Source organism: Plectropomus leopardus, chromosome 13, assembly GCF_026936395.1.
Source record: "Plectropomus leopardus strain MGB_pleo_1.0 chromosome 13, ASM2693639v1, whole genome shotgun sequence".
Taxonomy (NCBI): Eukaryota; Metazoa; Chordata; class Actinopteri; order Perciformes; family Serranidae; genus Plectropomus; species Plectropomus leopardus.
In genome coordinates, this window is record NC_142188.1 from 18,393,852 (window position 1) to 18,421,721 (window position 27,870).

The 27,870-nt window shown below is 41.1% G+C and overlaps 1 protein-coding gene across 7 annotated transcripts; it reads right to left on the reverse strand.

The window, feature by feature from the left end:
• Positions 1-674: 674 nt before the first annotated feature.
• On the reverse strand, positions 675-27,763 carry ldb1a (LIM domain binding 1a). 7 transcript variants are annotated; one of them, XM_042502293.2, is made up of 13 exons: positions 27,632-27,750; positions 24,773-24,848; positions 21,239-21,339; positions 10,761-10,863; positions 9,371-9,415; positions 9,059-9,134; positions 8,100-8,202; positions 7,475-7,647; positions 7,270-7,392; positions 7,107-7,184; positions 6,856-6,979; positions 5,398-5,546; positions 675-3,575 (listed from the first exon to the last, which is right to left on the reverse strand). In XM_042502293.2, exons 3-13 carry the CDS (start codon positions 21,264-21,266, stop codon positions 3,522-3,524), a joined length of 1,056 nt encoding a protein of 351 aa, XP_042358227.1. In that variant the 5' UTR covers positions 21,267-21,339; positions 24,773-24,848; positions 27,632-27,750; the 3' UTR covers positions 675-3,521. The 7 variants fall into 7 exon arrangements, with proteins under 7 accessions (XP_042358227.1, XP_042358228.1, XP_087942340.1 ...); XM_042502294.2 differs by having other exon boundaries at positions 5,404-5,546; positions 27,632-27,743; XM_088086214.1 differs by lacking the exon at positions 675-3,575 and adding an exon at positions 3,582-4,463 and having other exon boundaries at positions 5,404-5,546; positions 27,632-27,763.
• Positions 27,764-27,870: the final 107 nt, after the last annotated feature.

Consider the following 27,870-nt stretch of genomic DNA (forward strand, 5'->3'; position numbering starts at 1 on the left):
CCAACATGTGTTTGGTGTGTAAGAGCTTTAACAAACTGACTTTTTAGCACTAAGACATACTTATCTGTTAAGTCAACACTCTTTTCTTTTTCTGCTTTGCCTTTTTGTTGAACAATATGTGTTGCTCATTTGATCTACCATCTTGGCAGAGAACTCAGACACCTTCACTCTGCAGTATCAGCTATCTATTACATATCGCTATTGTCAAAATATCTGTTCTTTGTTTTATTCCTCTTTTCTTGCCAAACAACATGGCTGCCATCTTCTACATTGGCTCTGCCCTGCCAGAAATAATGAATAACTCATTGAAATAAAAACTGGCAAATAGGTCACGCTGTGAGTCGCTGCCTTGACTATTTGGTGTTATTTATCTCAGAAACAAGGGCCGCAGTGTCTTGCATTCCACTTGAAACTTCGTTTTACTTACAACTGTTCAGGGCACAGCTCGTGTCCATTTTGCATGAAAAGAAAAAACCTTTTTGGACCATGTTTTCTTGTTGGTAAGTTTGTAATTTTTACCATTCAAAGCATACATTAGTAAATGTTTCCACATGACTACTGGAAAACATTTCAGATCCCTTGAGGTCTGTTTTGGTGCAATTATCCTGTTAGGATCAATTTTGGTGACATTTTTCTATCACAAATCATCACAGCTGAGTCCAATAAAAAGCGAGTTCTTCAGTGAAAATTCATCTTTATTGATACCATACATGAATTATCAATGACAGAAACCTGGCAAAAAATATAGATATAAAATCACCCCTATAGTGAGGTGCTACAGGAGCCAGCTATGGGTGAATTGCCATTTCAGCTCTGTCTCACATATCACAAACCCTTATTCCCTAAATTACATCAACTTAGGAAACACAGGGTGTCGAAAAGTACCCCCTGGGTTCAATTCTGTGTCGGTCTGCTGAGTAGATACATCACAAGGGTTAGACTGGGGGTGCCAGAGACAATGAGTAAGGATTTAAACACAACAGCCTGCGGCTCGGTGCAGATTCACAGACAGCACTTCTGCCAGATTTAATGATGGAGGAATTTCTGACAGGCTGCTCAGTCTGTCCTGGTGCTCGCAGAGACCCCTGCTGGGAGAGTCTGCAAACTACTATCCAATAACCATCAGCTGGGTGATGCTGAAGCCCGCCAGTTCAGCAACACTTCACAACAAATGTACAGAAAAAGGGAACCCTCACACCGCAGCTAAAAGTCAAGCCCAGTGAGTTTTTCCCCAGGATAGGATGTAATGGCCAGCATATTTCCATTAATGAAATATCCACTTTGAATTTTGTATTTTTCACTTAGATTTGAAATGTATCTGGAAAACATCAATACATTGCAAAGCAACACCACAAAATTCCTGTAATTTAAAACGGATTTGATCAAATTTCACTAAAGGTTGCACCATTGTGGCACAATTCCAGCAAGTGAGGAACCCAAGGTCCTCCATCCGAGGACGAGTTGCCATAAAATCGAGCAACTTTACAGGAAAATAAAGGATGACTTCGAGGTTAATGTTTTCTCTAAATGCGGTTATTTATTGTTTCTCAGCGCATTTGTAAGTTTTCAGGTACACTGTAAAATCAGAGTTTATTTTGCTTAAAAAAAAATCAAAGAAACTGACCGCCTTGAAAAATATATGTGAATATAGATATTAATCTTAATTTATGTTAACTTAATATCTAATTTTTAAGTTCACTTAAATGTACGTATATTGACTTAATCTTGTGAAGTTGTTGCACCTTATATCTGTATTCTGTTGGTTGCAAACTAGTCAATCATATTTGAATGTTCTTAAACACGTTAACAAAATAGCAGCTTTCCTGTCATGACCACGTTGAGTAAGACTAACGTGGTTTACAAAAGTTGCCAACACTTAGACAGAACAGCCATTTTTGTCATTTTGAAGTTGCAACGACTTCACAAAAAGTGAACATTAATATTTATAGTTATATTTACTTTTTCAAGGCAATCAGTTTCCAAGATTATTTTAAGTAAAATCAACTTGTCAGATTATCAGTGTGGACCAGGTACCTACAACAGCAGAAAAAGGCTATTAAATATCTCTTTAATGCGAACAGACTGAACCATTGCGAAAAACTGGCCAAAGACCTGGGAGCCGCATGTGGAAAAGACACACACACACCAAAAAAAAGGAAAGTAATGGAATGACCTGTATAACTGACTCAGCAGCCCCACAAACTCCTCCATATATCATCATGAGTATAGTACAGGTGTGTTGGACCTAAGCAGAATGTCAGTACATAGAAAAATAAATACAGTTTGCTAAAATGAGGGCAAAATTCTTTTATCAGTGATTGTACCATTAAAAATCACGTTTAAAAAAAACTTTTAAGAGGCTTTTCATCTCTTTACATTAGATTGAGCTTCTCATAATTCTAGGGAGGAATACGTAGAATAACTTTTACAGAAATTACTACCTAAAAATATACAAGCACAGACACAAACATGAGGAGTAAAGCCAACAAAATGATTCATCATAAAACATAAAACAGCACAGTGTAATCAATATCTAAAGAATCTTTACATGTAGCTCCTTGGTCTGCAGCTTTCTTAATTGTGATTAAAAACATTTCTGGGAAACTTAAGTTAATACAAAAGTCATTTTTTCTTATTTTACAATCCTGTCAAAACTTGTTTTTAAAATATTTTTGAGTAGCAAATTTGAGTTTTCTGTCATTATGTTCTCTGAAGAGAGGATCCCCAGACAGAGATTTCAAGACAAAGCAAACAGTTCTGCAATGACAAGTCAACAGATCCGAACCAGGCGCTGGGTGGAAATTTACTGGGGGAAATGGTTTCCAGTGTGCTGCTTTGGACTCACATCAAACAAGATGTAGCACAGTATTAATACACTAGCCTTGTTCTCCCCAACCTGTTTTCTAGCACTGAAGCTGATGGACCTGATGACAGTGTGATGGCTGACACACATGAATGACATTATATTAAGCACAGACTTACATGGAAGTTATTACCATCACAATAAGAATGATCTAACAGCAATACGTATACATTAATATACTGCAGGTTTCAGATGTTTTACAGTTCTTACATTAGCAATAATAGAAAAAGAAAAAAAATACACCGTCAATTCATAAGAAAAATAGATTGGAGTTAATAGTGGAAAACAGTGCAAAGAATATTCTGGGGTGTTTTTGTTTGCTTGCTTGTCTGTTTATTTTTTAGAAATTGTTTACAAAAATAAAAACAATTCAAAACAAGTCTAAAACATAGAAAATGAAAACACACTTCTGTAGCGTCTGGTGTTCTGGTCCAGACATGCTGCGTACCACCTCTCTCCAGTACCTCCGTGTTTTATGCTGTAAATGTAAGTGTGTGTGTGTGTGTGTGTGTGTGTGGGTGTGGGTGGGTGGGTGTGTGTGTATGGGTGGGTGGGTAGGTGTGTGTGCGTGTAATAATGTGTGCACTGGTCTGGATGTGTATGTTTGTGTCAATGTTTGAGTGTGTATGTATGTGTTTAAGATTTAGCGTAGTGGTTCTCAACTCCGGTCCTCAAGCTCCGGCACTGTACAGGTTTTTGTTCCAACCAGGTCCTACAAAAACAAATAATTGAGTTTTTAAAAACCGAACGTTGAATTTTGATACTAAGAGTGCACACAGTTTTCTGCAGCCTGCAAAAAAATAAGTTAAATAAAATCTAAGCATTTCTTCCCTGTGACATGAGCACAACAGAAACAACGGGGTGCGTCGTCAAGGAGAACGCACGCCTGAGAGACCCGAGGTTGGAACAAGAACCCACTGACATGGTCGCCATGGCGAGCACTCGGACAACAGGACACGCCAACTCTGGCTCAAACACCATGGTGAGCGATGATGGGGGTAAAGACACATGCACAAACACCGCCACCCCGCCAGTCTCACCACACCTCTAAGAGGACTGACTGGAGCCGAGCAGACAAGGGCCAAGGCTGAGCACCACTGGTCATGTGCAACAATGTGACGGAGCGAGAGGGATTCTGCTGACCCTTTCCTTCATGTGACAGCACAGAGCTTTATCAGTCCATTAGCTACTGTCCCTTCCTCTAACCGCTCTCCTGTCGTCTCAAAAAGAACATGACGGAACAAAATAAACAAAATTAATTGAACACAAGTGCTCGAGGCCACCCTTCCTGATTCCTCTCGCTAGTGTGTTGGCTCAGGTGGATCCCGGTAGGATTTAAGCACTGAAAAAGGGGGCTGGCTGGGACCTCAGCACTCTACTGGGATGACTGGGAGTTGTCATTCTTGCTCTCCTGACTGGAGGGAGCCTTGTTGTTCCAGGGGGAGTGTGCCCCCAGTGCAGGCGAGCTGTTGAAACTGTCCTCATCCTCCAGGCCATTCGCCCCATCGAACTGCGTGTTCTCCAGCCGCGTGATCAGACGCTCGTCCTCGTCACCAAACTCCCCTCCCATCAGAGTGGGCTCTCCCACCATCATCACGTCCTAAAGGGGACAGCAAGGGCCGGTACATATTATCCCCATAATACAGGGGTGTGCGCGGAATGACTGGCTGCACGGACGAGTTGTAACTGTTTCTTGCCTGTGGTCTAGATGCGATCTAACTTGATTCAATTCCAGCGTTAGAAATTTTTACTAAAAAAATGCATTATTATTGATACTTCAAGATACGTTTATGGGACCAAGGGGGCCCAAAATCCTGAGGTTTTCATGTCCTCTCAATCTTAAATCAATCACAACAGGACAACGTGTTGTCAAGGCGTCTACCCTGACAGGTCAGTAGTCCATGTGACTCCATGTCCCTGTTCCAAGAACCAGGGTCAAGGGGCCCTCCCTACTGGCCAGCAGTGGGCATCCCTGATCCTTGAGTGCTGCATCAGGGAGGGGGGGGGGTTCATTCCACCTCGGGTCTCGTTCGCTCAGTCAAGCAACCAAGTAAGCAAAGACAGCAGTGCTGTGTGATCCGTGTGCTCTGATAGTCGTAAAACCAAGTTGAAACAGCGGATTTAGAGAGAACACCTGACTGTCCCACTGGAAATCAGAGCAAGGTAACCCTTCCCCATGACCCCGAAACATTTTAGGCATTACTTAGTTAAGAAGGTCACTTGTACCTCCTCTAAATAAACCCATAAACCTGTGGCCCCAGAGGACCAGGGACTGCCCATCACTGGTTCACATCAGGGGGATCTGCTAACTTTATCTACTTATCTTCAGAACTACTGAAACCAACCCCCACACCCCCCACCACACCTGAATACAACCCCACCTCCAGAAGCCTCCCTGTGCCATCTCTACCCCCCCTGCCCCAAATAACTTTCTTGCCTTGCTCTCTAAGCCCTCCACCCTCTGTCGTACCCTCCCATGCCTTGCTCAGCTGAACTTGGAGGTGCAGATAGAGTCATAGAGATGTAATGCTTACAGGTACCTGGCTGGAGAGTGAAAAGCTGTTGGCTGGACTCTTCTTTTTGCTGTTGCTGTTGTTATTGCTGCCTCCGCCGGAGCTCACGGTGCTTCCGCCGGACACCTTCCTTTTCCGTCGCTTGTTTGGAGCTTGTCTGGCTGGCTCAGCTACAAGTAGACAAAAGGAGAGAATATTAGGGCTGCACCTTGAAAGTCAGAGATTCAAATTATCAGTCGGAGATCCACCAGTCGACTGAAATCATTTCAAGTAGAGTTGTCTTTTGCTGCTGATGTTGCTAGTCAGTGTGCTGTAGGGATGTCAACATCTACACGTGTAAACGGGTACACGGATAACAAATCATAACCGTTTACACGTCATTTTTCCTCTCCTCCTCCTCGCTATTTCTCACCAATAGTATTTTTAGGGGTGATAATGTTGCCTGAAAGCTTAAGATAATAACATTAACTAACTATACACTTAAATGTTCCCACTAATGCAGTTATCCGCATACATAATAGATGCACAGGTGGCAATGTTACGTTGATATTAAAAAAAAAAACGCAGCCACAGCCAGTGTCGCGTCACTTCAAGTTGACTCGGGGCCGCATGGACAACAAGCAACAAGCGATGAACAAGCGGAGCTTAAAAAAATATATTGTACAAAAGTGAGCAATAGTTAAAACAATGATTAAAAAAGAAGGTTAAACCTTTTCCAGCTTTCACTTGTACGTTTTCTTGTCTGTCAAAATTGATGATTTTATTTTCAACTCATTTTACTTTCTGTCATAAGTAGGTCTAAGCCTTAAATGGTGAGATGGATTGCCTACTTTTTAAGTTCTGTTCGCTGAATAAACGTTTTTGTCCGATAACTAACTACTGGAATGGCTTTGATTTAATGAGATTAGGAGGTATTTGAATGGAGACAGAACCATCTAGTGGTTATATAGCGCAACTGCGATAGAAAAAGATCATAAATCGTGTAACCGGGTACACGTCGGTTAGAAGTCCCGTTTACACGTGTAGAAAAAATTGTAAACGTTGACACCCCTAGTGTGCTGTACACTGTGCTTTTAGGGATGTTTTGGTACCAGGATTTTTGCTGCAGAGTGAGTGCTCTTGACTTTGATGCTACTCTTTGTTACAAGCAGCTGCCTGGATGATGCAGCTATTTTTTGGGCACTGTGTCCATCTTTTTCATAGCTTCCTTTTGGATGTGTGCTGCTTTCGGTCCGACTACTGGTTGCTGCCTTTTTATAAAGCCCCAATCTCACCTGCGCTGTGCTGTGTCTCGGACACAGCGAAAAAAGAAGAAAACCACAAAATACAGGCATAGAACGAGGTGTCTGCGGATGAATACACTAGAACTACTTTTGCATACATAACATTTTAGGAAAATCTTGCATAGTACACCTTTGATGAATGTGAGGGCAACACTGCCATAAAGGCCACAGGCAGTTTCAAAAGTGAGAGCGTTACCTGGAGGTGCTACCATTCTTTGCCACTTTTGGAAAAGGCAGGTCTTCAGGCAGTCTCTGGGGCTCAAGCTATAGGTCTTATGCCGTGACATCAACTCTTGCATGGGCTCCAATATCACACATAGCTTCAGGGGAGATCAAGAGAGGAACAAAACCGACATGAAGGGCTGGGTGGAACAGGTTGTTACATGTGTAGTTTAACTTAATTCAATTGATCAGTAAAAAAAAGTCACACAAAGGAAATGTACTTACACGGAGGTAGTTGAGCGTGGAGTTGGACAGCCCACATCTGGTGATATTTTTAGCCAACTGATCAAGCATTTGGGGATCCTGCATGATTGGGTTGAAAAGATTAGATGAATAAGTGCATGTAGAGAACATGCATTTGAGTGTGAGTGTGGAGCCTGGAACTCACATGCATAGCCAAAATGCTCCTAGGTAGAACCTCTCTGTGTTGTCTGATGCTGAAGTGCCACGTCTTGATCCTCATCATGTCATCAAACATGAACTCTAGGTACAGGCGGCCTTCCACACAAACCTTATCCACAAAACAGAATAAAATTTGAGTGGAAAGTAGAAGGAAGGCTGCGAATTTTCATCGTGTGTGAAACTAACTGTACCTGCGTGAACATAGGTTTTCCGTTCTGAGTCACCATGGTGCACTGGTCACAGTCGAGGGAAACAAAATTACTGTGGAAGGACTCCTTTGGGTGCTTCAAAACATAGAACAGCTCTGTGGCGCCTCCCTCAAAAATACTTCGAAAGTATCGTGGAATCAATGTCCTGCCGATGGCTGCAGACAAAAATGATCATTTTGTAGATAAAGTGAAGAAAAAGTAACACCTGCACACTTATTTCATGCCATACAACCTAAATTAAGATAACAATACGATGCTACTTGGATCTTCATCAAGTTGAAATTTTTTATCAAATTGTTACATAAAAATCATCAAGAAAATGAAATGTGTGTTTGTGTTTGTACAGTAGCACAAAATCTGAGTCATGAACAGGATGAAAAATTAAGACTAGAGATGAAAGGACATACATAATGATATTAAGTTAATAGACAATCCTTATCATATTTTAAAGATGCATAACACAAGAATAAAAAGATGAGTGCATTTAAAGATGAAATATACATTGCATGCACTACATTATTAAAATAAAACAAGTTCACTGTCTTCACATTTACAGTTAGAACCTGAAAATACAAATAAATATTTCTTTTCTTCATTTTATTCTTACTGTATCGTTTGGGTCCATCTTCCAGGCAGAATGTGATGGTGAGCATGGCGTCATCCTCAAAGAACTCTGTGGTGAAGGCGTCCCACCAGAGATTGTCACAGTCCTGAAAGCAAAAGGAAGAACCACTATTCTCAATTTTCATTCCTTAAAATTTACAAGCATTCCTTTTTTTTAAATGACACATGGGATATACTACTTTTTGATATAATCACAATGAAAGAAAACACAACATTCAAAACTAATAGAGGAAGAGGAAGCAGAATAAATGCAATGTGTTCTCTATTAAAACATGATCTGCAGTCACAGACTACAATATAAACAAACATAGTGAACATAGTAAAACTAAAAAGAAGAAGCAGAAATTCTTGTTTCCTCAAATTTACCACTTCAACAACCTTTCAACTCTTCCTCAATACAATCTGGTTAATGTAAACCACTGGAAGTTTGCAAATTACATGCTGAACTTTCTAAAAAAAGGCATGCTGCGATTCAGACATCTGGTTGGACATGAAACTAGGTTGTAGGTAAAATGTCTTTGGTGCACAGAGGTTAGTTTGCATGTATTTGAAGTAGTGTACAGACTGACAGTTACATAAAAAAACGTGGCTCGTAACAGCTACTCAGTTGCATGCTCAGGCATACAAACAGTTGGCACTCCAATTACGTTCTAGCCAGGTTGATCAGATAATCCTATTAGAGCCTGAATGTAAATTAAGTCAGTGCATTCCCAGGCTTAATTTCCCACAAAATCCCTTCCATGGTTAGCTACACATAAACAGCAGCTGGGAGGGAAAATCTGAAAACATGGCAACAGTGAGTATTCACGGGAGCAGCAAAATGTAGCACTACAGATTGTGATCACAACTAACTTGAAAACGAAACCCTAATGCTGTGTTTTTGTATGCAGTGTGGTTTTGAGTTCGTATTACTCTCCGTGTGAATGATGAAGTGACTCTCACCTCCGTCCAATTCTGTAGCCTTTTGTTCAGCTCATATATCCGGTAATCTGTCTGGTTCCCGTACGGTGTGGGTCTCCTGAAACAGAAAACAAGGGAATTCAACACTCGTTAGTTGAAGCTGCTTCAGTGGCTTTTCCACTACTGTAGCACAAACAAATGACATACGCCATGAGCAGTATCAAACTTAAGTTAATTACAGGCCAATTCAATGCCCTTGTGTTTTAAAATAAATGGGGAGTAAAGCATAAAGAGACTTAATAAATTACTTCTCAGCTAGGACAAACCACACCATGCAAACGTCAGCATACTCACCCCATTCCAGGCTCCATGTATGATGGGGGGTACATGGGTGTAGGCCTGAGAGGAACAAAAATATAATAAATAATAATAATATAATAAATATAAACATCAGCAACTGTTTCTAAAAAAAAAACATAACAAGAAGCATGTGTGTTTGGTTTGATTTCATTTCATTTTGTTATCAGAAAAAACTGGAGCTCTCATCCATAGGCAACACCTACAAAACAATATTTAACCAAACAACAAAACCACTTCAATCATGACAATTGCCATCTGACATTATGAAATGAGATGCAGTGCAACAAATAAATAATTCCTATTTCATTCGATGTTTGACCCAGGTACACAGAGGTTATGTAGAAGCCATGATTGAACAGGCTGACAGACTGAGGAATGAAAGAGTTCCTAAATCAGTTCAATCAAGCCTGTGAGGAACCATCCTCTGTTCCACTACTATATACACACTATACTTTATCGTATGCCATGACCTAGGGCTCTGCAATATATCATTATTATACTGATAACATGAAATGAGACAAGATATCGTCTCAGATTATGGATGCCGTAATATCCTCAGTGTTGTCTTTTCCCGGTTTTAAAGCTGCATTACAGAAAGGTGATGGGATTTTCTGAACTTACTAGACTGTTCTGTTATTTGCCTTTACCCACTTAGTTATTATATCCACATTACTGATAATTATTCATAAAAAATCCCTTTGTGTGAAAGCACTAATATCACTGCACTATCGATATCAAGGTATCTGGTCAAAAACACTTAGATATTTTATTTTATTTATATCGCCCAGCCCTACCATGACCCCTATCCTTGATCTCAGAACTGCAAAAAAATCCACTGTTTAGAGCCAATTATTTGGGGTTGGATAAAAAAATCACATTATAATAGAACATGGAGAAATAAAAACAAAGTTTGAAATAACCAGCACTTTCAACAAAAAAGTATACATTTAATAAGTGTAAAATAATATGTGCAACACTGCCTTTTTGCGTGACATCTAACTTTGTCTGCCACTTTTAATTAAGCTGAGCTCTGCTTCGCTATTTTTGCCTCATTAGGTCACATATTAAACAAATCAGCTTCTGTGTAGTCAACTCTTATTTCATTCCATTTCAATGTCACCTTCAAAGATGGGGTGATAAAACAGTGCAACAAGACTGCGCAAAAATGTGAGCCATAAAAGATCAATACAGACATGAAAAACAATTAGTATCTAAAAGTACAAATGAAAACATATCCATGTCAAGACAAAAACATAATATCAAAACACAGAGCTTGAAAGGATTAAAAAGGACACACCAGACTTAATGCAAATAGTGCCATAGCTTTAGACATATTTCCTTTTGACAGAAACTCTCATGTCCCGACAGTATAACCAAGACCTACCCCACATCTCTGTCCAGCATAGCGCCTGGGTGGAAGGGGGGAAAGCTGCCGCCGTTGGGGGGCTCCTTAGGAGAGTACAGCTTGAATGACTTTGACGAACAGCCTGCACACAAGCACAAAGCAGAGGAGGAGGAGGAGAAAAAAAGAGCAGAGATTTAGAGGAGATTTAGATTACTTTAGATTTAGCTCATTCAAATCACAGCATCATCTAAGTAATCTAATGCTGGATGATTTTGTTGAGATTTACTCAAATAAAAAGCACGTTGCCAAAACAATTTCCTGCTGCTTTCATTATCTAATGCATCTTCAATCTGGAAAATGGACAAGAAAACAAATCATCACGAGGAGGGGGGGGGGCAGCAATATTTATTAGCCTGCAGAAATCTGAGAACATAATCAGTGAAATGGGGGGAAACAAGCAGACGAGCTGGTGCGGTGTGTTCTTTGTGTTCTTGTACTGTCCGTATCATTACAGGGAACCCTCTTCTCTGCACACAGCCCCATGTGATCCTAACCATGCACCTCTAATAATAATAATGTGTGTGTATGCCTCTCCCCCTCTACTTGCCTCTCCTACCCATCCCCCCACTCGCTGCTACCCCGGCTGTTGTTAACCCTTGTCTGTCCAGATAAGGCATTCATGCTCAAACAATTCAAGGCTTTGAGAAAACATCTATTCTGTATCTCTACTCAAGGAGACCGCACACAGAGCGGCTGCATGTAATTAGGTCTGACCAAAGATATTTTATACCAGCAGAGGATGAGAAAGAAACCCCCTGGAAATTTGACCCGGACTGGCCCATCATGACCACCCTTCAGCTTCACTAATGTTTAGTTAAAAATGCTACTAAACAAGGTGATAATACTTTCACAACAGGATAAACAGATATTAGAAATGTTTATTTAAAAGAAAATCCTGACTCTTCCCGTATTTGCCACCTTGATAATGTTGTTTGTACATGCCCTGCTTGTAAATCCCAAAAGACACTTTATGGATGCATAATGTTCATCTAATTTAATCAAATTTATCATAATTAATGCATAACACTTGGTTACTGAAAGCACATCAGAATTAGAATACCGTTATTGTCATTGTACAGGTATATACAAGAAAATTTAGTAGCACTACCCGAGTGGAGCTCAATGAAATAAAAAATAAAAGACTAAAATAAACAGCAAAAGGTAAAAAGTAATTCGGTGAAAAAAAAGATCATACACTCACACACCACTTCAAATATACATGCTCAGTACCTATATATGTACAAAGCTTATTATTAAAAAAGAAAATATTGCACATAAAATAGTAATGTTGCTCAGATTAAAATGTGCTTCACAGTCAGGAAGCACATACAGTGGTGTTTGTAGACAATAAAAACCAAAGGGTAGAGAAACACTCAATGTGGGCCACTAATTGAGATGTATCTTTTCACATCACTTTTGGGGACAAACTCTACAAATGGTGATGGTTTCAGTCATGACAAATACAAGTCAAGGGAGAAAGGCCCGAGTTGGGGTTAAGTGTGTATGTGTGAACTCTGATCTGTCCGTCCTCCTTCACAGCCCCAGTATCTGCTCCTTGAACAACTTCAACTCCTCCTTCATTTACTCTCTTGCTTCAGTATAACTGAAAGAGTCATTGCAGGTCATCTTCTCCTCCCCATTACTATGTGGGTGAACCTGCTCAGGGAGCACCCAACAATGGTTCACTATGCATTACCTCTGACCTAAGGACCCACCCACCAACCCCCCCGACCCCAGACAGCATTCAATCAATGACACTGAAGTTAGCTTCCAATTCAGTAGTTAGGTGGAGAGTTAAGAGAAAAGTAACTTAAATTGCTCAGCGACTGATCCTCTGCTTTTTGGATGTGAAAGCATGTTAAACAAAACCCACTTTCACATTTGTAAGCCTTCATTTTATTTGTAAAAATACCTCGTTTACCACATTAAACAAGGTCCAGATCAAAAACCATTAAACCTAGAAAGGTCAAATCTGGAGTAGATTATCCCAGAGAGGCTTAATATCATTTTAAACACAAATTCAGTTTTGTGGAACCTTTATTCCATATGTGAAATTGCAAAAAAAAAAAAAAAAGAAATTTCACTGCTTTATTATTATTATTATTATTTTCCAACAGTCACCACATTAGACCAGGTTTAGCTCAAAATCACTACACTTTAGACAGGACAAGTCTGGTGTAGATTATCCTAAATAGACTACAGGTTGATATAAAAAAATGAAGATTTCACTGCATTTTTCAAAAGAAAGCCACATGAAACTAGGTCCAGATCAAAATCCAATGTGCTTAGATAGGTAAAGTGTGGACTAGATTATCCCTGAGAGGCTCTAGGTTGATAAAAACATAGTTTCCAATTTGTTAAACCTTTACCCTATTTGTGAAAATGCAATGCAATTTAAATTACTTTTCCTTTAACGCTCCCCTCAACTGCTTAATCGGAAGTTCAGCGTCGTATTTAATCACATATAAGTCTTTGTGCAATCTGATGCTGGTGCACATTGTGCCACAGCAACTAATAAGAGCAGTTAATTTTCTCCAATATACAATGCTACCACACTCGTAAACATGTATTCTGCAAAAATGCTGACACACAGTTTATTCTCACACTATTTAAACACCAACACACATCCTAAAAAAGAGGTCCAGTCACCAGCAATAAACCTTTGTACACAACATCTGCAGATTATATGGCTCAGTCTAACAAAGCACAGTGGCATTTTGCAGAGCCAGAAATAAAGTCTTGTTGACTGACATCTGAGGAGCATCCTGTGTTACGGTCCACATGACAAATGCAGATTATGATCCCTGCCTGAAAACATCCTTTAATAAAGACGCATTTAGATCATAACGCATAACCACTCCCACAAAGGTGAACTTTAAATAGTGAGACTTTGGTGCAATTCAGTCCGCCCAAACTGTTCATTGCAAACAATAGAGCTGCATCCAGAGGCTGGCCCTCAGCCAATAAAACATCCAAAGCAATGTGCGGAGACTGCCAACATACTTGCACTGCTTACTGGTGTTAACTTATTACTTGGTCTGTGGACATGCACGGTGGACATCTCAAACAGAAGCCAATATTCACTTTAACACACGAGAGAAGGCGTAAAGTGAACTGCAGGGCCGCATTCATTTACCGTCTGCAGAGGACGGATGCCATTGCTAAGCTATTAACCTAGCTAGTTGCTAAACTACCGCTTCTTCCACTTATAATTCCCCCTGCTTGTTACGGAGCGATTTTAGCATCTTATTGTGAACTAGTGTTGTGAAGTGTGGCTACAAGTTCGAGTTACCTGCAGAGAAAGGTCCACCGAAACGCGGTGTTGCTCAACACCTCCGCTCGGTGTTTCTAGCCAGCTAGCCTCGCTGCTAGCCGGAGCTCCTGGTCGGTGAGGGCTCCAGCGCCGACCGCTGATAATGTAACGTTAGTCCCAAACAAGACGGCAAGCGACGGAAAGTAAAACACTCCAGCTATTTGTCCCGGTTCCTGTCAATTTGCAGAGCCCTACTATGTGTTTTAAATGTCATTTGTTTGGGGGACGGTGGTTCCCATCCACTACTACTACAGGACCCTTTGTTCCTGCCAGCCGAGACACGAAAAAACAAAGGCCCCGCCTCCTCCCGGCTCCCCCGCCCATCACAGCACACAGACCGGACAAACACAGGCAGGCCTGCCCCTCTGACAGCCAGGGGCCCAATTTGTCTTCTCCAGGACCCATGTGGCCCTCAGGTAGGTACAAGCTGGGTCCCCTTTGAGAAGAACAGTTAAAGTCTGTACTCTGTATATCAGAGTAGGGGGGTGGCTATGGTTTTTGTGTCATGATCCTCCTCAAATGTGTATATATATATATATATATATATATATATATATATATATATATATATATATATATATATATATATATATATATATATATATATATAGCTGCTTGAAAGAGCTGCTGGGACTATGTGAACTGGTACTGTTCATCCAGTACTGTACTGTCTGTCCTGACCACAACGATCCCAAAATGAAAGAAAGATGTTCTGTTTCTGTTTACACTGTTCAGCAAATCTGTCACAAAGTCTAGTTACCTAAACAGGCTGTTTAATTCAAGCCAAGTTTGTGCAGGCTTATGAAAAATGATTGACTTGGCTGATGACTCAAATCCTTCAGACCACAGTCCTGAGCCTCAGATTATGAAAGGGTATAATCTGCAGCCTCACTTAATCAATAACCACTCTAATGTTTACAAGCAATATATTTGAAGCCCGGAAAACCTTTTGTGGTCTAAAAGTGCATTTAAAGCTCAATTTGTCAAGGCTTTCACTTGAGCTGTCAGTCAGTTTGTAGAATTATATAAGCCAAGGCCCGGGAGTGCAGATGAGAGAGGTGAAGCAATGCATTTCATTGAGAGAGTAAACACATCTGACCCACACCAGTCGCTCTGACTGCATAAACACCACAGCAGGCTTAGAACAGAGAGTTGCAGCTTGTGTTCAGTGTTCAGATGTGAGGAGAGTGCAACAAATACATCCAGTGTGAATTGTGGGCCTCATTATCAGTTACATTTTGGAAAAAGATGCAACTCAAAATCTCTGTCTAGGTGAAGTAACTGTGGTCCAGAGAGTTGGCTTTGTAGCTATGACAGAAAATAAATTATCAAACAGCTACAGGGGGAATAAATTAAAGTCTTTGGTTGTGAAATAGGCCCTGATCTCGAATCTCTTGTTGAAATCAATGATTCCCAAGTCTGCTGTCTGCTCAGTGTTGATGGACTGACACAAGAAGAGATGTGACAGAACAGCATCTCCCTCTGCTGGCAAAAGCTGCAAACATCCTTGTGCCTTAGAGAAGAATAGAGTAGTATACACCCAAATTAACTTTATCCAGGGGTTTATACTGTTCACAACTACCAGGATTTTAAAAATGAAAACTATTAAGTCCATGTTTATAATAATCAAAAACTTTAATTGACGTTTATTAATCTTCTCCTGTGGAGCTGAATGAGCACAGATGCAAGTCACCCTGCACTTAGATCAATGTCTGTTGTTGTATGTTTCTGTGCCATATTGTTTGTGCTTTTTGCTGCAACACAAAATGTCCTTTTGTGACTGTGACATCTGAAGAAAAACCTGCATTATCATTACATAAAACAAATAAAATGGGCAAAAATGAACCACTGGATAATGCATACATTAATGTAGAAGCACAGCATGAGATAGGTCTTACTACATGAGACTACTGTGAGGGTAATTCAGTCCTAAGAATTTCATCTGTATTCGGTAAGAGTCACATTTAGTACTCACATACACACTGACTACCTGGCAAGCAGCACTGGCGGCCAGTGATAACATTAAAAGCAGAATCAGAATGTGGCAGCCATGTACACGAGAACTATGTCCTATTTTAGTCACCAGAAAACTGGTCTTGTACTACACACGATCTCTTGTATTTATAGATCCAAGTTCCTTTGACCACTTTGCATGTACTATTCTATGCAGAGATGGGCTGCAGAGCAATCACACTGAACTGCCTTCCATGCATTGTCATGGGAAATCATATTGTGGCCTCTAATATAGAAAAATATGAAATAGATTTTTTTTGAAAAGACAACTTTTACACTTGAAGAAACTTGATAATGACACGGAGATGAGCTGTAAACATGTATAAACTGACTCCACACAGGCCATACACTGGACAACATGCTTTGAAAGCATTTTCCAAATCCAAAAAAACTCCAACATATTTTGCCTGTACACAGACAGGAAGACTGAGGTAGTAGTGAGGAAATCTGAATCTGGTGAACAGCATGTTCAGATTCCTGTCACTGCTTTTTTAAACGCCAAAGTGAAAGCACAAACCTGCCAGGGAAACTGTTGTGAGACCTGACTGGTAGTGATAGCAACAAGGCAGCAGAGACAGACTAGAGGATGCAACTGTGGCTTGACAGGAGGAAGTAAAACAGCATGTGTTTGAGATAAACTGAAGGATAACAAAAGAAAGCTATTATCTTCCAGTATGTTCTGGATGCTTGCAAAGACGGAGGTCACTGATCTGAATCCAGACAGAATTAGACTGCTGTTGACAGACAGGATCCGGTGCAGTTTAAACTGTATGACTGGTTATTTTTAAAGGTTCTGTTATTGTGCCAAAATCCAGGGAGTAAAATAGGGTTAGGGATTCACGATTGTGGATTTTTGCCAATAACTGACGCGCCAAAACTTACCAACTCCTTTTGGCCAATTGCAGATACTGATATACTGTATGTACTTTTTTCCACATAGCTGCAGAAAACATCAAGTCTCTCCTGTAGTGGAATTGCTATATTTTTCTGCTCACTCTTATCATGATGGTACACTGGCAGATGCAGACGTAAAGTACAGTGCTTTTCAAAATAGATAAACTTCTTTAACTTAGGATACATTTAGGACATGCAATATTCATTTAAAACTACAGCATTCATCCTACTTTAACTGGCTTGGATGATGCTCTCACCGATCCTGACAATAGCCACAACAATGGCAAAACAAATGTTTTTCGACTAATTAAAGTTGCATAATTGAGGTCCAGTGCGTAGGATTTGGTGGCATCTAGTGTCAAGGTTGCAGATTGCAAAGAGCTGAAACTTCTCCCCTGTGCCAAGCATGTAGGAGAACTACAGTGGCTGACACCAAAGCATCAGTGACCCTATCCAGAGCCGGTGTTTGGTGTGTATGCACTGGGCTACTGCAGAAACAACATGGTGGAGTCTGTGGAAGAGGCTCACCATGTAGATATAAATGACTAAGATTTTTATTTTCAGATGACTATACATAAACGAAAACATAGTTTTGAATATTATACAAAATATCTACCAAGAGATGCCCCTAAATCCTACAAACTGGACCTTTAAAGCACCACCAGCACAAATGTTCATTTGAATATTTCATTTGAAAGCCTTTATCTGCTGATACTGACGATGTGCCGATATTATCATGCATCCCTAAATAGCATCTCTCCAAAAAATGTCTCACCCCATATACACCATAAAATAGAATTTAGATTTGTTTCTAATAAAACTGCTCAACTCTGTTTTAAAGTCTGTTCTTAAACTGAGCAACAGAAAGAGAGAGAGACTACAGCGATGGTGCTATTTAGAGACTAATCTTGGAGCCGCTCTACAGATAGTGAATAATGAAACAACTATGACACAGCACTTGGATCCACCGGAATATGGACACTTTATCTAATTCACAACACAATGCCCTGAACACTTCTTTTAATGTCACATGTAATACACACATTCTATAAGCCCGATGAGTCAGTCACTAAGACCGACTCCACCAACTCCACCTCCACTTACTGACATCATCGGTTCCAGTCTAGATGCTCTAATTCTTCATTTTTAGTTTGTCTGACTTAACCATCCAAAGCATAATATAAGCAATAGTTTTAGGGCAGAAATCCCTTTAACATTGTCAGAATTTCAGCATTTGCCTTGATTTGCTTGCTTTATCAAATCTAGTCTGCACAACGTATCTTTGACACCAACCAGCTCAAACAGACTGATTAATTCAACATACATTCATAAAGTCTTGTGAAAAATATGAATCTGGCAGATGGTTTATGTGCTAAATTTACCCAACGGTCTCACTTGCACATAGACAGGTGGCACAGAGATACAGCGCAATGCTTTCAAATAACTCTGCTGCGGCTGTCCTCACACCTTTTGTTTTCAGCACAGCTCTGTTTCAATCCAAACACGGCTGTCGTCACCTTCTACCACAGCACCAAATCTGCTTTCATATTTTAAAGACTCTGTGGTTTGCACATTTCTCACAAATAAAGGTGCGCTTTGATAGAATTTTTTTTCCTTCCCACACATTTAGTCTTTTCCCCCTCCTCTAGGCTGTGTGGCACATGCCAGCTTTACTCTGCCATCCTGTCGGCCTGCAGCAGATGTGACATCACTACAGCACGTCTCCACTCTGCAACCCCCCTTCCTCATCTCTCTGACTCCCCAGCATCTCTGTCTCCCACGCATTCCTTCTTTCTCTCTGCCTCTGCACACACAGCCATTTTGATCTAGCAAACAAGATCTGAGAGAAAGAGGAGGGGACGAGGAGAAGAGCAGAAGTGAAGAATTGAGGAAAAAGAGAGAGAGGCACGGGCTTTCAGCGCAGTGAGATAAAGCTGAGGCAGTCGTGTTGTTGTGTAACGTTAATCAAAAAAGCCCTGGCTGTTTGGCTGCCATCTTGGCTCTGCTTTAAGTCACTTTTCTCCAATCAGGAGCCATGTGACTTTCTGCATGAGGTAACACAACTGTTACAGCAAAAAGCAGTGAAGGGGGGATGAGGGAGTGACAGACAGGGAGAGAGAAAGAGGAAGAGGGGGAGAGAGTGAGATGAGGAAGGCAGAAATGGGGAGGGAGGGGTAAGAGTGAGATGGGTGAGAGATGGAGAGAGTGGTGAGCGGAGGGGAGCGCATGCTTGAGTGCATGTGAGAATGGAGGGGAGGGAGGGAGGGGGGTATCTTCAGCTCACAGGCAATCTATTTTTACCATTTAGTCTGAACAAAGGATGTGATTGGCTCCACTGTGTTAGGACGAATCTCCTTCATGCGGGGAACAAAGCCTTAAAAAGGCTGATTCACAGCAAAGTCACAACAACAGCAGGATGTCACAGGGTTGTCAATGAACTAGACAGACAGGAGAAGTCTGTTCTTTATTATGGCTCGCATTCTGCCACATGCAAATACGCTCCGTTCAGATTCCCCTGTTCCATAATGTTCTGACCCAATAACGAAACAAAGACAAATGGGACCAGATGAGAAGTGATGTTAGAATAAGAAAGGGTTTGTTTTTCCGATGCAGATTCACACACAAAGGATGGGGAGGATCTTCCATCCACCATTGTACAAGAATGTAAACAAACCAGCCTTCAAATATAATGATTTACAGCGCATGCACGCAGCTGGGGAGAAAGAAACTGCAAACCAGTGTTGATCAATGTTGCCCTGTGGTTATCTGGCAAATCCATCAGCCTAAACTTGTCGGAGCAGGCTCTTTATGAAGGTGTATATGTGCGAGTGTAGCATGCCTGCATGTGTAAACCTGTTTGAATGTGGGTGCACATGGCGGGTTCGACCTCTTTCTCTGTACATCCTTTAGAAACATGTGGATGTCATTAAAAGTTTCTGCTCCAGCATTAAGTCTGTCAACAGAGGGAGCAAAGGAGGCACATGTACTGGAAAACTACAGCAGAGAGCGAGGAAGCTGAACAGAGAAAAGATCTTACAGGAGAACATCAAGCAGAGGCCTCTCTCATTCTATTCCATCTGATAGGCGACTACCAATGAATCAGAGCAGCCCCATTAAAATGATACTGACACCCTAATTCAATCTGCCCTCTCTGAGATCCCCATGAGCAGATGCTACGATTCAATTTCTATCTGTTACTTGCTCCCTTGTGCTGCACGGAGCCCGTCCCCTGGCACTGTGAGGCTTTCACAGTGCACAAGGCAACCGTCTCTGTAGCCTGCCTGCTCTCACTGGGGTACTGTTAGAGAGAAATTGCTCCAAAGTCAAACAGGATCAAACACTCTATGGGAGAGAACAGATTATAAGATCTAGCTGATAAAAATTGCCACAGCATTGCCAAAGACTGACATGTGCAGACAGTATTTCCTTCCTTTGCTCTGACACAGTAGAGCAGAGCTTAGAGAACCAATAAGACACAAACTATATTATATGTCACTTTTATTTAAAGCTCAAGAATGTTGATTTCAGGAAAAGCCAAGCATAACGACTGCATTACAAATATGCAGGGACGCAAAATGCAAAGTCACAGTGACAAAGAGCAGCCTAATATCCAAACAGCAGCTTAACTCCGAGCAATTTCGACTCTTAGTTAAATCTTCTTAAGTACCCTCATTAATGGTTTACACTCATCAAGAGAGACCAGCTTTACACCATTTTGCGGTGAGTGAAGCACTTTTGCCTCATTCAGTTCTTCCCCATGGGATGAAAAACAGTTCCTGTGAAAGTAAGTACCGATTTCCACCAACTCTTCTAGACATATAACAGCACAAATAATGGAGACCTGTAGTGGCGGTATAAAGCTGGAGGAAAGGAGTGAAAAGAGCCTGCAAGTGAAATACTTATTGATATCTCAGTGTCTCTGTACGTGGCAAAACTCAAAGAGTCATTGATCTGCTGCACAGCAAGCTAGCGTGACTGAGAGGGTCTGCTGAACAACTCAATCCCAAACTGTGGTAGCCTCAGTCTATAACCTTGTTTTAGGACATGTGTTGAGAGCGTAGCACGGCTTCATCAACACACACGCGCGCATGCACACACAAACTCACACAGCTTGACGCTGGCCCTAGGCAGCTTTGCAGCACTTTTACATAAGTCATCTTTCTGACAGCACCACTGAGCACAGAGACGGAGGAGGAAAAAGAGGGAGAAGAGAGAAAGAAAGAGAGTAGGCACTCACCGGGACAAGCACAACCTCCAACAGACATCTTCTCACATGTTGGGCTCTGCTCTGAACGAAACAGCTGCACTCAGTCCACACGCTGCTCGCATGGGCTAACTCTGAGGGAAAACAACACGGACAGAGGGGTGGAGAGATTAGAGGGAGTGGTACAAAGCAGGGCATGTACACAACAACTACACTCCTCTCTCTCTGTCAGAGGCAGGAAGTTGGCAGTGGTGCTCTAGCTGCATCATTAATAGGCATATTGCAACACAAGTGGGAGGGAAAATGAGAGCGGAGTGAAATAGGAAGAAAGAGCCTTTACATAATGTGAGACTGGAGTAAGTAATATGGACTGTGTGTGCATGTGTTTGCAGAGGGGAGAATACAGGAGGGAGGCAATTAGAGCAAAGGAGAGGAAAAGGAGAAAATGCACAAGGTGTGTGTGCGTGTGTGTGTGTGTGTGTGTGTGTGTGTGTGTGTGTGTGTGTGTGTGGCAGTAATGCAACGTCCATTTTTGCCCAGTGCTGCTGTGGGAGATAAACATACTCAGTAGGAGCCCAGAGGCAGAGGGTCATTACTGCCAAACAAACACCCATGCACAAACACACACACACACACACTCACTCACACACCCTGCCTCGTGTATGACAAATTTCCATCTCTCTTTCTGTCTCCCGCTCTCACTCCTTCCGTCTGTTTTTCCGCTGCTGAGAGAAGACTGGTGTTAATCACTACAGACAGTATCGATTAAAAATGCAAAGCCCACCTGGAGCGCAGGGACACTGGAGACCCATGGGAGGCAGGGAGAGCGTGCATGTACAAACGTGCACACGCTCACACCCAACAAGAGCTGCATGTAAACAGCCTGACTCGACCGCAGACTGTTTGCCCAGCAGCCCCTGCCTCTTTTTGACTTTTTCTCAGGCTTTTTAATCTTACTTCACTCTGTCAATTTAATCTCCTCACCCTGTTGATATTGCCTTGACCTTTCTGCAGCTTGATGTGGCTCGATGTGATTTTGTTTCATTTCCTCTCCCTCCTTCACGTCTCTGGTTTCCCTTCTCGTTCATCCCATAACTTCTCTTGGCTCGAGCGTGCCTGTTCTCCGAGCCAATAATCTCATAATCTCACACTTCACTACACAAACACATGAGCACATAACTGACTCCCATGAGCTGGATGTCTTTGTTGCTTGTGTACCTGATCCTGTCAGATGGATAACAGACTGAGCAGCAGCACTGAGTCACTGTGACTGCATGCAAGGAAAAGTAAAAATAGAAAATGTTTAAAGAAAATACAACTTCAGATAACAACAGTCTTAGCTGTACTGATTTCCAAAAAAAGGGTATTTGCACTCCATGGGGTACTTCAGCAGTTAGCAGGGGGTACTTGTAAAGACTGTAGAGTACCTCTAGTTATTTGAAAAAAATATAAGTTCTGTTTTCATTGTTAAATATTTCCACATATTGAGCCAGCTGTGACACCTGAACGTTAAGTGTTGTTAGTGAGAGAGCATGAAATCTAGTTAGCAAGCAAGCAGAGAAGTCTGGCAAACAGTTGGCTAAAAAGTAATAGATTCATGGAAATTGACTGCTAAAAGTGATGGATGGTTGAAATAAGTGGCTGAACATGATGGGAAAATGGCGAATAGCTCAAGTAATGAATAAACAGTTTGACAAATGTGATCACTCTTTCTCAAATGGGGGTACGCATACTACTAGGGGTACTTTGGAAAAGAAAAAGACGCTTTACAGAGACAAAAACAAAGTCAATTAAAATCAGTTAAACATGCTGAATAGACGAAAACTAGATCAGTAAAAGCAAGACAGACAGGCATGAAATGGGAAATGAAACGATTCCTTTCACTATCAGGATTTGATCTGTTCAGTACTGTAACATTTCCAAAATGTAGAACATCTACAATTATCATTATTGTAAGTGTAAAAAAAGCTGCACTACAATGCCATCTTGGTGTTATTGCATGAGGACAAAAAAATAAAACTAAAACAAAAAATTTAAGTTTTTTTGTTTTTGTCTTAGTAATTCAGACACTGATGGCATAGTGCTGTCTTGTTTGTCTTATATTAGCTTTTTCTTTTCCTACAAAAGATATTTTGCACTAGTCAGGGGGTACTTGGCTGATTTTTTTTTTTTTCAAAAGGAGTACATAATTGAAGAAAGTTAGAGACCAACTGCAATAAATGATAGATTAAAAAACTTGACAGAAAGTAATGGGTAAATGGTTAAAATGGCTAAAAGCAATGGGATGCATTAATGTGTTACAATAATATCCAATTTATATAATTATTGGTGTTAGATACCATTTAAAATAATGACGGATGTTCTAGATATGTCAATGTAGGAGCACTTTGGCTCGTTTGACAGGGCTGTAGGGGTACAACTGATCTACTACAGTATATCCATGTATCCTCTGCACTGAAGAACCCCCCCCGAGTGAGTTGAAGCCTAGTTGAACAAACCTCAGATCTCTGTTGTCTGTCACTCACAACCAATACACTAACAAAAGACAAACAACTGTCTCCACTGAAACGAAAGCTGACAGGCGCATTCCCCACACACCAGCGCACTGGCAGAAGCATCACAGTCAAATGTCATACACGGTGTCAGACACTGTTCTCAGGACCGAGACACAATGAACAACCCTGCGGGCCTTCTCTTCTTTCCCCCTTTCTTGTCTTCTCCCCCTCTTTTCATTTCCACTTCACACACACTTTTTGTTTCTGTTTCAACAAGGTCTGTCTCTCTCTGAGTCCTCTCATCTCTTGCTGCTATTCTGTCACCATTCGGTCCTTTGTGCGCCTTGTAGGTCGTGATCTGCGGATTTGACATTTACAGAAGACTCTGCCACTGTAAAATGGTGAACTCTGAACAAAGGCAGATATGAAAGATAGAGAGAGGCATCCCCAACACTGCAAGAGGGAGAAGAGGAAGAAATGAGAGTGAGAGAGACAGAAGAAAAGGAGGGGGGGGTTGCGTGAATGTGATTTGGGAAATGGCTTCTGTTTCCAGGAGCGATTAGGCTTTGAAGCTGAGCACTTCACCACTGACTGCACTGTCAGGCATGCTCTCTCTTCCTCTCACTCTCCTACTCTTGCAGATAGAGAGATTCCCGCTCTGTCAACACATCCACACATCGCTCCAAACGCTCCCTGAGAATAATGAAGTTCCCTCTCTGTTCTCTCCACTGTGGGAGCACGCAGCAGCTCCATAACACTATGTGACATACAGCAAAGTGCCTGCACACACAGACACACTGACTGCTACTCATACACAAAAACACTTAGTATGTTGTCGTCTGGCAGTGGATAAACACTTGCTCACATGCACTGACAATCTTCCTAAATTCCCAACAAAATGTTTAAAAAGCTCCTGGTGGCACACTTGTTCTCTCAGGTGAGTTCATGCCATTAACGCTTACCTCTCAGTCTTTTGTCTTGCAGCTGTTACGCGCCCCCCCCCCTCCTCTCCTTTTCTGCACACTCTCTCACAGACAAACACTCTTAAACATCCTACATCCTCAACGCTTACCTTTGTCTTCCTCTTTCTTCTGTGCCCACGCTCGCTCAAAAAGTCCGCCCGGGTCAGCCACGCAGAGGTAACCAAGCTGCGCCAGCAGAGAGAGAGAGAGAGAGAGAGAGGGAGAGAGAGAGAGAGAGAGAGAGACTGTGATGAGCAGATGCAGATAGGAGACACAAATGGAAGGGAGATCTAGCAGTGTGCAAATTGGATGATGAGAAGGAAGGAAGGAGGGAAGGAAGGAAGGAAAGAGGAGGATGAGGGGAAAAGGGGAGGGAGGGGGAGCTCTCAGCTGCACTGGTATGAATATGACGCAGAGGCAGCAGCCAGAGCCACTTCTCCTCTCCTCTCTCCTCTCCAGCCCCATCCCTCCATACCCAGTGAGAGCGAGGGGGAGAGAGGGCACTGTATCCATGGCAACGGCAGAGCAGCGGTAGGTAGCAGTTAAGGAGTGTGTTGGGGCACAGTGGTGCGCCTCTCTTTCTCTGTCTCTTGCGCACACAGACAAGCTCATGAGTCTTTCGGCTCCCACAGATGCACACGGCCTCTGGTAGGAAAAGTAGAGGAAATATGAGCAGCGGTAGATTCATGAGGACATGACTGGTAATGAGAAGCAGACTGGTTGGGCCTGTTGTGTCTCAGACATGTGAGGGAACAGGCACCAAAAAGTCAGTACTGCTGTAACAGCAAAAAACAGCCAGCCTCAAGTAATGGAATACTTTTGTGTCAAGGATTTATTCAAACATGCATGTTACTCTCACATATAAAGTACAGCATGGGGATAATGTGAAACACAGAAAACACAATGAGCTAAGCAAACAGGAAGTTATTTAAAACTTCCTCAAAACTAGGCGAAAGCTAAAACCAGAAAACCTAAACTGTCTGTGTGTGTGAAGCCAAAACAAAACAATGCAAATACTAAAAACAAGTGTGCCAAACTTTTTTCTAGACATCCACTATGGAGCACATCAAGTGTCACGGAAATAGTAACAAAGCATTTAATTAATTAATAACTAATTGTCCAATTGAAGTTAATAAATTTGTTTGCATTTTTTTTAGTAATCTACAAATAATGGACTTAATTTAATAAACTCAAGTAATTCATTATTTGATGTTTTAATTGGCTAAAAAGGAATTATAAAAAATACACAAATAAAATATTAACTCTTTGAAACCTGAGAAAGTTGGCTTGAAACAAATCAACGATTAGCAAGAAATTCATGAAAAGTAAAAGAAAATTACCTAAAAATTAGTAAGAAAAAAATAGAAAAAAGAAAAATTCAAAAACAGACCTGGAAAAAAGGTGCTAAATTATATATATAATAATAATTATGTGACATCATTTAAATGTGTGTAATTCTGATATTTGGCTATAAATATTGTTTTTTAAAATTATTTTAAAATCTACTAATTTCTTGCAGTTTGAGGAATATTTCTCATCATCCCCCATGTTTTTTAAAAAAGTTAAAAAGTTAAAAAATAGTTTAATTTAAAAAGGATTTACAAAACCAACATTCAGCAGTCAATAAGTATATCATTTAAATGTACGGATGAATTGATAAATAGATAATGGAATTTAAAATGTAGTTTTATAGGAACAACAAATGCCTGATTTCACAAAATGAATTAAGAATACAGATTTTAATCAGTAATTTAATTCACTCATTTTGGTGTTATTTATTTATGGACTGATAAAATAATTTACAAAAAAATGTATGAATGCCTATTTAAATTGTACAATTAGTTATTATTTAATTAAATGCTTAATTACAATTTCCGTGACATTTATGGTCCTCCATTATAATCTACTGGGCATTTCTTGTTCTACCTGAAACTCTACTACAGCCGCTTAGCAAATGCTTTTTGTCCAGAGCAGTAAATGTTTCCCTGTACATCTTCACTCATCAGGAGCAAGTTAAGGGTCAGCTAGTGTCCTAACATTTTATATATTTTTAAAATGAATGTTCTGCCACGGCACCTAAAAGGGTCTTGTTCTTTAGAGGAAATTCCTGTTCTTCAAACAAAATGCAGCAAGGGACAAAATTGATCAGTGAGTCTCGTAATTGTTGCCTGAGGGATTCCTGGATCGACGCCAGAAAACATACAGCACACACTGCAGTGTGTCTGTAACCTGGTGTGTGTTGTTTTCAGACAATAATGCTTTCTTTCTAAGTTAGCATAACGCATGTATGAGTTTACAGAAAAGCTGTTGCAGTGAGGAAGCTCTTAAAAAATGCAGAGAGATTTTAAAACTTTACAAATGGCAAACAAGGCACTTTCATTCTTCACACAGCATAAAATAAATGGCATCTGTAACACAGAAACGTAGACAAAGCGGTGTACCACAATGGAAGACCACAGTGTGTGTGTGTGTGTGTGTGTGTGTGTGTGTGTGTGTGTGGGTGTGTGTGTGTGTGTGTGTGTGTGTGTGTGTGTGTGTGTGTGTGTGTGTGTGTGTGTGTCTGGGCTCACCTCTAATCCATGTCTGCCTGTGGGACACGGGGGATTGCCGATGGCTTCTCTGTGCCATGCAGTACCGATCCTAATGAGGAACACATCTTCCCCACTTTCGTATTTGACCCAATTTAATCCCCACCTCTGTGTTTCACAGCCTGCCTTCCTGTTCACTCATCATACCTTTCATTTCTGTATTACACCCAGTAACAAAAACTTCCCCAGCTCTGAGGGAAAACACTTCGTTTTCCTCAGTGTGCTGTTTGGTTAGTCCTCTGTGAGTGTTTTCATAGTATTAAACCCTTCTGCAAAGTTCATTTTGTGTGTGGCTCACTCTAAGGGGTATGTGGTAAAGCATAAGGTCCAAACCAGAAAACAGAGTTTGATAAAAAACATACTGATTCAAGGTCTACTTACTAGCTTTTCACAGCACTTTAACCGAATCTCCAAGGCTTCATCAGTTAATGCTGTTTGTGGCATAATGTATCCAGCAGGGACGATTGTGACCTCCGTCTCTGTTCAAAAATAGTCTTTTGTGATGATTGTGAATGACCTCCTCTATTTATCTCCATCATTCCGCTGATTCCTGGAAAACAGAGAGAAAATGCCACATTTATTTAATTTTCAGAGCAAAATGCACACCAAGAAAAGCATGT

Excerpts from the sequence above, each read along its gene's own strand:
- ldb1a (XM_088086213.1), bottom strand. The coding sequence starts at position 21,266 with ATGTCTGTTGGAGGTTGTGCTTGTCCCG. Across the intron at positions 7,185-7,269 it reads GGAGCATTTTGGCTATGCAT|GATCCCCAAATGCTTGATCA; the intron begins GTGAGTTCCAGG and ends CCAATCATGCAG. Across the intron at positions 5,547-6,855 it reads AAGAATGGTAGCACCTCCAG|CTGAGCCAGCCAGACAAGCT; the intron begins GTAACGCTCTCA and ends GTCTACTTGTAG.